Source organism: Leptidea sinapis, chromosome 47 (assembly GCF_905404315.1).
Source record: "Leptidea sinapis chromosome 47, ilLepSina1.1, whole genome shotgun sequence".
NCBI classification, from domain to species: Eukaryota; Metazoa; Arthropoda; class Insecta; order Lepidoptera; family Pieridae; genus Leptidea; species Leptidea sinapis.
This window is the reverse complement of record NC_066311.1, coordinates 2,871,607-2,885,055: the sequence shown is the minus strand read 5'-3', so window position 1 is coordinate 2,885,055 and position 13,449 is coordinate 2,871,607. Positions and strand designations below refer to the sequence as shown.

The 13,449-nt window shown below is 33.9% G+C and overlaps 1 protein-coding gene across 1 annotated transcript in view; it reads left to right on the top strand.

The window, feature by feature from the left end:
* LOC126978174 (carbonic anhydrase-related protein 10) overlaps nucleotides 1–13,449 on the top strand; it is a 62,633-nt gene that overhangs the window by 35,728 nt on the left and 13,456 nt on the right. The window contains exons 5-7 of the mRNA XM_050826940.1: nucleotides 9,664–9,855; nucleotides 11,269–11,364; nucleotides 12,414–12,480. Coding sequence (XP_050682897.1) covers nucleotides 9,664–9,855; nucleotides 11,269–11,364; nucleotides 12,414–12,480 — 355 coding nt within the window. The remainder of the gene's footprint in view (nucleotides 1–9,663; nucleotides 9,856–11,268; nucleotides 11,365–12,413; nucleotides 12,481–13,449) is intronic.

Genomic DNA, 13,449 nt, shown 5'->3' with positions numbered 1-13,449 from the left:
ACGGTTGGCTCAGTTCGAAAGAACGCTCGCACAAACGCGAGAGGTCGCGGGTTCGAGTCCCGGATCTTTCATAAAATTTTGTTTTCAGTATTATTTGTGTAATTTGACCCAGAAGTGAGCGTAATCACTTTAAAAGCATAACAAATTCTTACTGAACTCTTTACACTGAGTACTTGTAGTAGTATCCAAATGTTTTGAGTTTTTTTAGTGTTAATTCCGCCAATATTTGTCATTAAACAATTCGATACGTGTTTCGCCTCTACACGAGGCACGCTCAGGACATGTTGACTCGCCAAAATATCATTAGAGAACATTTGGATAAACACATGGAACGTATGGATTTCCGCAAAGTAACGCCTACTTCAATAAATTTACTTGTACTGTTTTTTAATATACTTTGCCCTGAGCGCTAAAGATGGATTGTCTCGTGTGTTAACATGATTAACACCGGAAACTCCTTTAAACCGTAACACAACAGTTCAAGTCTTCGCCAAACTTTCATATTTAGGTAGTAGAACAAAACTAAATACGTGAACTGTGCTTTGCACTAATAAATCAAAAGTCGTTTAACAAATCAGCTAATCTCAAACTGGTTGAATTAACATGGGCTGCATAGTTAGTAATCCGTTGGCTTAGCCACATCACGACACAGTTCAATGACAACAGTATGTAGATAAATCTATTAAATGATATGATATGTTGCAGAAAAAGTATTTTCGCATATAGTAAGTATGTATAAGCTATTGATTTTGATTACATTTAAAAGGATAGATTTAAAAATGAAACAAATTAGAAAAGAAGCTTCCAGCTATTTATTGAAGTAGGCGTTACTTTGCGGAAATCCATAATTATCCAAATGATTTCACTGCGATCTGCTCGAGACTGCGTCTCGTGCCAGATTTTGGCGAGACAACACTTCCTGAGGATGCCTCGTGTAGAGGCGAAACACATGTCGAATTGTTTATAGAAAAATATTGGCGGAATTAACACTAAAGAAAACTCTAATCATTTGGATTCCAGCAATTTTTTATCATATTCTAATGAATCGATTCGATACATTTTAAAATTTTATTACAATAATGGATTTTTTTGCAAAGCAGCCCGCAAAGAAATTGTGATGCTTAAGGACCCAATTAAAAGTATGTAGCTTTTCAATCTGGGAATTACTTTGTCAAGGTTGCACCTCGTCCTGGTCTCCCTGTTACAGATAAAATTTATAGTTATGACACAGCTGAAAAACTGGGAATTGAGCATAAACTAGTTTTGACCCATTTGAAAAGCTAGGTACACAAAAAACTCTATAATTTGGTGCCACACGAGCTCACTGAATGAAATCTAATGAATAGTGTATTTATTTGTGAATCTTTATGGAGACGTTATGAATCCGAGCCGTTTTTGAAGAGATTTGATAGCTGGTTATCAATAGAAGACTCTCGTTTGAAAGTCGTATAAGGTACGAAGAAGGTCGTGATCTAAGGTCAGTTAAGCATCATTATTTTTATTTACGCTTAACAGACTTTGGCAAATTCCGGGTTAATTCGCAAGGTGATGCTGTGGGATTGGCAGATCATTGTTCAAGGCATTGGCAGAGCTTTTACCGTCTGGCGAAACCATGGGTTCAGATCTCTTCTGCCAACAAAAAATGAGACGAAAGAAGTGGAGAAAAACCAGCTGGTATTGATAAAAAAGGGTGTGGTCTTCCATCACAATGATGGTACATCACATACATCTTTAGCCACCCAGCAAAACTTATGAGAGTTTAGCTGGAAATATATAATCCGCCATTTGGCTCTAACATTGCACATTCAGATGTTCACCTATTTCGGTCTCTTCAGAATTTCTCGGCAGCGGCAGATTAAAGAAATAAAAAAGTAAAAAGGTCAAAAGTGGCTCTGCTAAGACTTATCTAGTCTAGAACTACTATTTATTACTTACTGATAGGCTAAGAGGTAATCATAATTTGGACAATTTTCTGTACGAGTAATTAATTTGATCAAAACGAATATCTATATATTTTTTTTGTTTTACTTACTGTTAAAACTGCACTGTGTGCATAGCGATAGTAATCCACGATGAAATACGTGGTAAGCCGCTAGGTGCACTTTATGCCATGGTTTTTTACTCGCACTGACCTCAACCATTCATTTGCTTATCACAAAGTTTATGTTTAGCGACGTGAAATGTGAATCAGCCTGTAACTAAAGTGGTCGCCAATTGAATTCGATCAAAGATTATGGTTTGATATTGGAATAAGACATTTTTCATGCCGAGTATATTGGGCAAATAGCCGAACTGATTTGAAAATGCTTTATCTTTTATATTTGTACGCTTACAACATATTTATAGATTAAACTAGCTGACCCAACAGTCGTTCTTCTGTTGATTATAAAAAAAACTTAAACAAGCGATTCAAGTATTGACAACACACCGCCAGATATCTTAAACGCTGGAAAAGAACATAATATTGAAGTGAATTTTAATAATATTGCACTATACAAAATGTAAATTACTAGTAAAATAAATGATTACTTCATTAATACTTAGTTTATTTATATATCATTAGTAATGGATGATATAAGGTTACTACTAGGACTGGCTGTTTCAGAATCTTTTAGAGGATTTAAAATCTGGGTGTAGATAAAGTCTTGTATGCAACTGTTGGTAATTAGGTATTAAAACACTCATGTGATACTAATATCTCACTCGGCTTCGCCTCGCGTAAAACCTACATTCTATAAAATAACTATTAATAGTGGATTTAAAGCATGGGTGGTGAGATAAAAATACATACCTCTCGTCTTATTCAAAAGTAATATTATTATGTTATATTATAACGCAACGGCAAATTATTAAGCCGTTCACAGAAAACTAGGTTCCTGACTATCCCAACAGCTTTATATTCAAGAGATCTTAAGCTAAAAACAGCTGAGTGAGCGCATTTGACACAAAAACGAGATAGTGCTCTCAATAGCCTATCACTTCGCATATATTTGCATAGAATTACAATCCGTATGAATAATTCTGTTCAATCTGCACATGCTTACGAGCTACTTGCATGTTATTAAGTGCTATAAACTCAGGCTACTAGAAGTAAGTAGTACGTATGGTAAAGGATAGCAGTTTTCAATTAATATCCACTCATTGGCACCTTAGACAATTTTTGCGTCTACATAAACTCTCTTGCAGTTAGATAACTGATAAAAACAGGGCAGGAATATTAGTTTAGTGTGCGTGACAAGCTTGCACGTCTTACACTTGCGATTTGTATGACACTTTGTGTTAGTGTGCATGCATCTCTCAAAATAGAGGCTAGTTCTTGATAAATTTTTTTTTCGACGTTTTTACAGTTGTCATAGTCTATCTACACTTATAAATGATCTAAGATTGGCACTTTAAAAAATAAATAAGCACGCTTTATATAAAATTCAACTAAAAAATAGAAAATAAATTTAAATTGTGTAAAAAAAAAATATATTTTATTGTAGTATTTAAGTTTTTTTTAACTATTATTTATTTTTAATATTTTAGTTAAATTTTCTATAAAAGCTTATTTTTAAAACTATTAAGTACTTTAACATCAATTCCTGCCTTATCGACCATAGATGAAAATTATATAAATAAACAAAAATCATATTTTGCAAATTGAAAAATTGAATAATTTTATCAAATTAGTGTAATGTCATCGGTCCTCGATAAATTAAAGGGAGTCAAAATCGCGCCCAAAGAAGTCGGTTACAAACATACAAACATACAGGTGAAGCTAATATAAAGCGTATAAAAGATTTTAAATTTTCAAATAAAGAAAGTAAGTACTACCTGACGTCGATGACGTCACATCGTCACTTTGTTACGGTGTGCAAGAAGCATCACTGAATAATATCCTAATATTAATATTATATTAAAAAATAAATAACATTTTTTTTTCTGTATTATTGATTGATGTAAAAGTTAGCTGATTATTATTATTATATTGATGAAAAATCAATGAAAGCATCTAGGTTAAGTACCTACAAAGAGTATACAATGTTTATCTGACTGAACAATTATAGCGACACATAACAAGATAAACTACAGAACAATCAAAAATAAAACGTAGCAATGAAAACTTTAAAAACAAAGCAGTGATAGCATAAGACAATATCAGCACATGTACCTAACGGTAATGAATTTGCAAACCGTACTGACGCAATACGAAGAGCGCGAGAGGGTGAAAGGGTAACGGGAGGAGGCATAACGTTCCAGAGAGTTTCAGAGACAATGTGTAGTATTTTTTCATGACACATAACGCATAACATATACATATACATTAATATCAACAAAATAACAATACCCGATTAGGATAACCCGAATTCCAACACTGATTTACAGTGGGTCCTTGACCTGTTGACAGCATCCATAGAGGACACGGTTAACAAACCATATAGCCCTGTGGTGCCTACTGAGCTAGAGATTCTGGGTTCGGATCCCGGTATGTGCAAACGTTTATATTATGATGAATATGAATGTTTATATGGTACAGTTATGTATGTTTAAGTAAGTATATTGTATTAAATATATCATTGTCTTGTACCCATAGTACAGGCCTAGTTTGGGGCAAGATAATTTGTGTAAAAGTGTGTCAATATTAGCTGACTTATTATTATTATAGCTGACCCGACAGACGTAGTTCTGTAGCTGATAATAAAAAAAAACTGTTAATATTATAATATAATATTTCAAAACATCAAGAATTATTTCGTAAGAAATGCGCCCTGATGTCATATGAGATTGTTTCACAGCGGAACTGTCAAACCGTGCGTCACAAAATTCTCTCATAGAAAAAATGTCCATACAAAACAAATATTGAAAATAAAAGTAATTATGGGTCCCAAATCGATATAAAAACAATCCTATCTCTCAAGTTGCACCAAACTGCACTCCATGAAGTAAAATCCGTTCATTAGTTTAGGAGTCCATCGCGGACAAACAACGTGTTACGTAATTAATATATGTATAATATTAAGATATTCATGTATTTAAATGTGACCGTATTAAAATAGTAGAAGAAGAAAAAAATATTTTCAGTTTTTTTTTATTTTCTTATCGCTTTTTTATTTTTTTGACATAATAAGTTCACGATGTGTGATTGCTTTTTGCTTAAATGCTTCAAATATATCTGTTTATTTAAATATTTCCTCTGACATGTTATTCTTAACACCAACAAATAGTTATCCTACAGCGCGGCTATATTCACAATAATTAACATTTTAAATGCGAAAAATATTTACCTAATTACACAGATTTTTATAAAAACATAAACATTATTTCATTATCATTACCACTGCGAGTTACTATATTCAAAATAATTTATTTGAAAATGTGCTGAAAAGCGTCGTTATTAACGCATGTGCCTTGATCATGACACTTTCGCTTCCCTTATCATATGTGGCTCGCTCGCATAATACCATCACAAACGTAATCACTAATATATGTATAAGCCACAAAAGATTTACGAAGCGTTTTAACCAAAAAAGAAAACTCATTTGCATAATTATGTATTAGGAACCCAAGGGTGCTCCACACCTTAGTTTTAACATTAATCAATAACAATGGAAGAGATAGTAAAATTTGGACTGCAAATAAAATTTGGACTGCAAATAAAATTTGCACTCATGTTGCCAAACCCTTTAATATTAATAACTTTAGGAGGATTTATTGAATTAAACATTATTTTACAGAAATTCATAATTAAATTGATTGTTATTTATGTCAAAGACAAAATGTTAATGGAATACCAAAATGAGACAGTAAAAAAATAACACGGTCTATAATCATGGACTAAAACTCCACATTGTATGGCCATTGCCCAATCCCAATACAAAAGAGAATTATTGAAAAGAGCGCAAAAAAAAAAATGCTGGGAGAGTTTCTTGCGCTGCTTCTTCTCTCTCAGAGCACCATTTGTTTCCGAAGCGGTAGTATCCAGTAGTTATTAGAAATGACATCAAAAAGAATTCTAAATGAATCAATTTTGAGAAAATAAATGCCTATTATGCTTTTTTTATGCCTTGAGTAATTTCTGCGGACTTAATTTAGACTTAACTGATAATTTAAAAAAGAAAAGGGTGTTAAAATCGATACAACTACTTAAGCGGTACGCAAAGGGAAAGGATGAGAAAAATTAAAATAACTAAGCAACATTTTAACAAACAAAATGACCGTCTTTATGCTCAAAGCTCTAAGGGAACTTCCCAATAGTCAACATAGTGCAACGTGGACATTATCCGACTTCAGTGATGATATGAAGGAGTGACTGAACCATACTTTTGTGAAAAAGGCATCAAACCATCGGCACAAGTGTATCAAAATATCATTCTTGAGAAGGTAGTGAAGCCCCCATGTTCAATAATCAAGAATGGTCGTTCCAGCAAGACTCGGCGGCGGGTCATAAAGCTCGGTCTACGCAGTCTTGGTTGGAAACGAACGTTTCGGACTTAATCAGAGTGGACTTTTTCGTCGTCTAGTCCCGATCTTAATCCGCTGGATTATGATATATGGTCAGTTTTAGAGAGTACAGTTAGTTCTAAACGCCATGAAAATTTGGAGTCCCTAAAAGAAGGCCTCAACGTTTAAAGGATTGTATCGCAGCCAATGGAGACCACTTCGAATAAACTTTAATTTTTTTTTTATATTTATGTTTTAAACTAACACACTGTAGAAAAAGTAATAAATGTTATTTGCAATAGAAATTTATTTTCATTGTTTCAGTATTTATGGCAAGACTAGGTATTTATATTTTGTATTATTTATTTATACAATACAATAATACAATAAATTTTTTATTTGCGAAAAACTGCCACCAGATTTTTTACAAGTACAATAGATATGACAATTAACATTGTATAAAGAAAAGAAAAATAACAATACAAATGTTTAAAAAACAATAAAGAAAGAGATATTAATGCTTTAAAACTAACTATGTAGAATGATAACAAACCAGGCAGCAGCGCGATTCGCAAAAAGAAAAGTTCTCAGCAAACGTTAGGACGTATTTTCCTAACACTGATATTATGAACTTCCTATATTTTTTTTTTCCGTGAAAGCTATTTTGGCAGTAATGAGTGAAACAAATAATTATAATATTTAAATATTTATCGTATCCTCTATCTAATAAACAAAGCTCAGAATTTAATAAATTTATAAATCTGAAAAGAAAATATTTATATCAAGTAGTGATGCGTATACACGCATTTACATACATCCCCACTAGCTAGACAAGTATATAATAAAAATATATATAAAAAATGCATGAGTAATTTAATATTATATAGATAAAATATATCCATTATGATACCGTGCTATATTATATATATACCGTATATTTATCGCGTGCGCCAGTCGATGAGCATGTCGGTGACGCAATACCATTAGATTTTCCACTACCAAAGAGTGCCCAAACCGGCTTACGATGTTTTCACTTCAATAATTGTTAGTGTTTCGCTATTCAGGCTGTGTAAAGATTATTTTATACTTTTCTAACAAGATTTATTATTTGCGATCTTTCGTATTAAACTACGAAATAATAATTATGTCATTCCATTATATTTAAGTTCGTGTGGCGAGTCGTGACGAGTTCGCGTGTTAACGACTAATAATTCATCTCGAGTCAAAGCGCAAGTTGCCAGCTTTTGAATCAAGGTGTGACCGATTGATAGATAGCCTCCACGGACCCGAGCCACTCATTAAATCGTTGATTCATTAGTATTTGTCTTTCCATTTTCACTAATTCTGTGTTCTTTTACAACAATTATTTATAGCTAACTAGATTTTACACGCGACTTCGTCCGCGTGGTATAGTTTACTTAGCGCAGCATTTTTTATTTTTTTGAATTCTTTGCATATAATACACATACAAACTGTTGCGGTAAACTATTTTACCAGTGGGAGGCTCCTATGCACTGGATACTGGCTAGATTATGGGTACCACAACGGCGCCTATTTCTGCCGTGAAGCAGTAATGTGTAACCATTACTGTGTTCGTGCAAGTCAAATTACTGGGCAAATGAAACTTAACATATTATGTCTCAAGGTGACGAGCGCAGTTGTAGTGCCACTCAGAATTTTCGGAGTTTTTCAAGAATCCTGAGCGGCACTGCTTTGTGCTGAACGTCCTGCTCGTCTCGTCCCTTATTTTCATGAAAAAAACAATAAATGGCTTATTTTAATACATTTTTGTAAACGATTTTATTTTGTTTTTCCATTCTTTGCTAAAACATAAAAATTTTATGGGTTTGATATTCGTGAGCTATATAGTTTTCTATAGTAAAAATATTTTTTCTTTAATAATATATAAGTGATATAATAAAAATCGAATAGCTAGGCATGATAGCGTGTTTTTTTTCGGACTTCCATACGAACTTTCATCCCCTTATTCAAACTCACACATATCAAAAACAATAACTTTTTTTTTATTTCTCATCAAGTGCCTAAATACAAATTTCATAGTGTCATCTTCGATACTGACCAACGTCCATACAAACTACCATCCCCTATTTCAACCCCTCCAAGCCTATTTTTCGCAATAATAGGTAGGCTATGTCCTTTTCCATGCTCTAGTCTGTCTCTGAACTGAATTTCATTAATATCGGTTCAGTGGTTATATCGGCTCACCACTGGGATTTCTTCTTTATTATAAAAAGGTAAATTTTGTGAGAACGAACATTGGTTTCCTCTGTCGGGGTGGCGGTGATCTCTTCAAGTGCCCCTTACACTCGTTTCAAATTCAAATATTTTTATTCCAAACCTTATGATATCACTTTTTGAAAGTCAAAAACTACCACCCATTCCAAAGCGAATGCCTCAGACCTGAGAAGAATGGGCGCAACAAACTCGGCGGGCTTTTTTTTTCATAAAAAAAATATGTTTACAAAGTAATATTGTACAATTAAAGTTATTATTTAATAGCCTGAGGGTGGTCGCTCCACTCCCAATCTGTGATATCATTAAGAAAGCCATTTATGTTATACTAAACTTTACCACACAAACGTTTTTTAACAATTCTTTTGAGTATCGTTATACTTTTGTTTTGAACATTTTCTAGGATCTTGTTGTAAAAGCATAAACATCGCCCCACAAAAGGTTTACTAAGTCGACTTAGCCGAGTAGTAGGCATTTTAAGTTTATGTTTGTACCTGGTGTTAGCATTATGGTTATGACAGTTTTTAGCAAATTCACCTATGTGCCTATGAACATACATTACATTATTAAGTATATATTGAGAAGCAACAGTCAAGATGTTAATTTATTTGAATTTTGCTCTCAAATCTTTGAGGACCTAGGTTATAAATAGCGCGAATAGCCCTCTTCTGCAGCACAAATATTGTATTAATATCGGCAGCGTTGCCCCATACCAATATACGATGGGAGATAATACTATGGAAATAACTAAAGAAAACTAGTCGCGCCGTAAATATGTCAGTTGATTGTGTAATCTTTTTAAACGCGTATGCTGCAGAACTACGTCTGTTCGCCAATCCTTCAATATGGGGGTCCCATTGCGAATTTGGAATCCAGAGTGATGCCAAGAAATAAAGCAGATTCCACCGGTTTTATCAATATTTCTTACCATAAAAAACGATATGAATGAGACCATAGAAAAATACTTCATGGTTTTTTTTTGTTTAGGTGAGCGGAGTTCTCCAAAACACAGGACAATCTCTGGTGTTCCGAGTGGAAAAAGATTCAAAGCACCAAGTGAATATAAGTGGCGGTCCTCTCTCATATAGGTACCAGTTTGAAGAGATTTACTTCCACTATGGCCTGGAAGACGTCAGAGGTTCTGAACATCAGATTGATCATCACACATTCCCGGGTGAGGTAGGTAATACCACAGAGCGGGGATGTATACTCACGTATTGACAGAGATATCAGGGGCGTGTATTGGTTTTCTAGCAAGGTAGGCAAAGCTGTAGCTTTAAGTACCTAATGATATAATTGGCTGTAGTTCCTGAAAAACGTTCCAAGCTACAAACATCACATTTTAAGGAATTCTCGTTTAAAGTTTAATAAATATTAGTGTATTCCATACATGTCGGTTGAGCTACCAAGTCATGATGTCATTTAAAGAGTGAAAGAAGTAGGAGACAGTAAGGCTGCCATTTTTTGTAAGTCCGTTAATATGAATCACGTGGCCAGTTTTTTGTTCTTAACTCGATTTCGATATGATTGTGGTTTGAAAGGTTTTTATAGAATTACGTCCAATTGTAAGAAATTTAGGTATTGCACACGTAATTTACTGGTTGAGTGCCCAATAGAAATTTGGTTATTGAATAACGGAACTAAATTAACTTTCACCACTAGTGTGGTATATATTAATTTTGGTTCTTATTAAGGTAGGCATTGGCTTATTGCCTATATGGAATGCACGCTCCTCGGAGATATAGCTCACAAACTACGAATGGATCATAAAAGCATTAAAAGAGAGACAGTGGTGAGCTGCAGGAACTAACACAAATAATTTTATTTTATGCCTACATGCATTTCGAATGTGCGAAGTTGCGTCATGTTGGCGAATAATACAAAACTTGTTGTATATAATAATAAAATATCTTACTAACGTACAATACTTACGTATTTAGTCAAGGTGTTTATGTGACTTTAACAACTTTTGGTAATTTTTTTATTTGGAATAAGCAGGGGGTAAGAAACCTGGTGTATAGAGATATTAACCAGTGCAAAGAAGTGACAACATGATATCATTTGTAATAATCAAAAGACCCAAAGCATTAATCATATATATACATTACACAAAAATTAAAACGTTGTTGTTTAATAGTGCTAATTCCTTGCAGGACAATAGTCGCCTTTTTTATATGATTTACATTACATTGCTACTTGCAACTTGTTGTTTAGTGTCATGTGAGGCGAGATGTTTTACGCAGCTATTTCACTTCTTTTAGGTTTCAACCTTAGATTATTTATACGTCTATTTGTATAGTTATATAGTTAGTATTATTATAGAAAGATCCTTCTGCTGCTAGACGACCTAGAAAACAGGCCAGGTTTATTAATTTAGTGTACGTGACAAGCTACGTCTTACACTCGCGATTTACTCAAAATAGTTAACTGTCACCTGTAATTTTTTTGGACGTTTTCACAAATGTCAGTGTCTATGTGGATGTATAAATGATCTAAGGTTTTAACAACAGTTGACTTTGACTAGGCATCATCGCGAATTCAATAAATTGTACTTGCTTATTTGCCTATTTCTCTAATGTAATTTGTTTTCAGATCCAGTTATATGGGTTCAACAAAGAACTATACCACAATATGTCTGAAGCTCAACACAAGTCTCAGGGTGTGGTGGGAATTTCTTTAATGGTCCAGGTTCGTATTCTGCGTGGTATTTGCTACTTTAAGTCTAAGTAAAAGTCTAAGTCAAAAAAAGCGCTTTTGAATCGTCATTATAAATAGTTAATTTCAATTACTACTACATTATTTGCGAAGAAATCAGAGCTCGAGACAAAATCAACAGCCAATCCTTTAAATCGAATATTTTTGACATTGTCTCTAATATACATAACAAATTAGTTTGTAAGGTGCTGCATGCCATATTAAATGTGTTCAAATTAAAAAGTGTTTTAAATATGAAGTATTTTATAATCATTTGAAAACTAGATCCACCTTTACAACTTCAGTTCACTCTAACAGCTACAACAGTAGATTTTCAAGGTTCCGTACGTGATAATAACTATTACTATTGCCCCGCTGACCGCCATTTACTGAAATAGTAAGGCGGCTGAAATTTTGACAGCTTGTTGACATAAATGTATCTTAGAGAAAACAAGATGGCGAATTTCAAAATGGCTGCCATGTAATTAAAAACTCCCGTGTTAATCAAATCAAAAATATTTTATTTCATAGGTAACATCACACTTGAAGTATATCATTTTTTATATAGATCTTTCGGAATGCGGATTTCCTTAGATTATTAGAAGTTCTTGTTTTCGGTCCAATTTACAAATCCTTTCAATTACAAATTTATTCAAACAAAACAAATCTTCTATATTTACAATACTATGATTACATAAAATTAAAACTATCATTATGGGGAAGCGTACCAAGAATTCTGGTACTTTGTACATTCTCCGCGCCTCTTGGCCTCACGGGCCAAGTGTCTCGACACGAATTCGGTACGAATCTAGAGCAAAATGTTGATAGAATCCGAACTTAAGTCGACGATATTGATTACGTGAATAGGACCACTGGATGGGGCATGGCGCTTCACTTAATACGACCTTATTAACGCTTACCATGGGGATACCAATCAAGGTCTTACCTTAGTAAATAATCAGAATCCCTTTGGTAAGTTGGCCTCACACCTTTCTAGTGGAATACAGAGAATGGCTTCTTCTCAACGTATTCTTCTTTTACAGATTGGTGAACCAACTAATAAAGAACTAAGGCTAATTACAAGTGCATTTAATAAAGTCATGTTCAGAGGTATGTTTTTTTATTTTATCATAATTTATAAAGCAGACTTAGCATTCACAAATTCGTAAAGCAAAAGTGATCCCCTATGCTCAAGCCTCAACACCAGAGGTATTTAGCGCAGTATATTAAATAATACCACGAAAGGAAGTAAATTCCACAGTCTGGCTTCACGTGGAAGAATGTTCACTGAAAACCTCACGTTGGAGGAACATCTCGAATATAATAATAATGGTATTTGATTTTATGTCGTGTGGTTTTGAAATTTGTGGTGGAAATGAGGCTTATAAGCTTAAATCAGGTGGCTAGGCTATGGGTACAACAACGGCGCTAGTGAAATTACTGGGCAAATGAGACTTAACATCTTATGTCTCAAGGTGACGAGCACAATTGTAGTGCCACTCAGAGTTTTTGGGTTTTTCAAGAATCCTGAGCGGCACTTCATTGTAATAGGCAGGGCGTACCATTAGCTGAACATCCTGCTCGTCTCGTCCCTTATTTTCATTTAAAAAAAAAAGCACGATAAAACGACATGTCTAAGCAAGGCCAAGGTATCGATCGATAAATACACAAAGAACTGGATCCTTGAGTTAATTCTGGTTTGTACCAGATCAAATATACCAATATCAAATGGGACTGACGACCTGTATAGCCCAGTGTTTAGTGACCCTGCTTCTGACCTAGAGGTCCCGGGTTCGAATCCCGGTAGGTGCAAACATTTATGTAATGAATATGGATGTTTGTTTCCGAGTCATGGATGTTTATATGTATTTATGTATGTTTAAGTGAGTATATCGTACTAAATATATCGTTGTCTTGTACCCATAGTACAAGCTATGCCTAGTTTGGGGTAAGATAATTTGTGTAAAAGTGTGTAAATATTATTATTATTATTGATTACTAAGGACATTAATTAAAAATTAATCGAAGCTGTATAGAGTAAAGGGTACTCCCCTGGTAAAATAAGTATTTGGTGTTTCT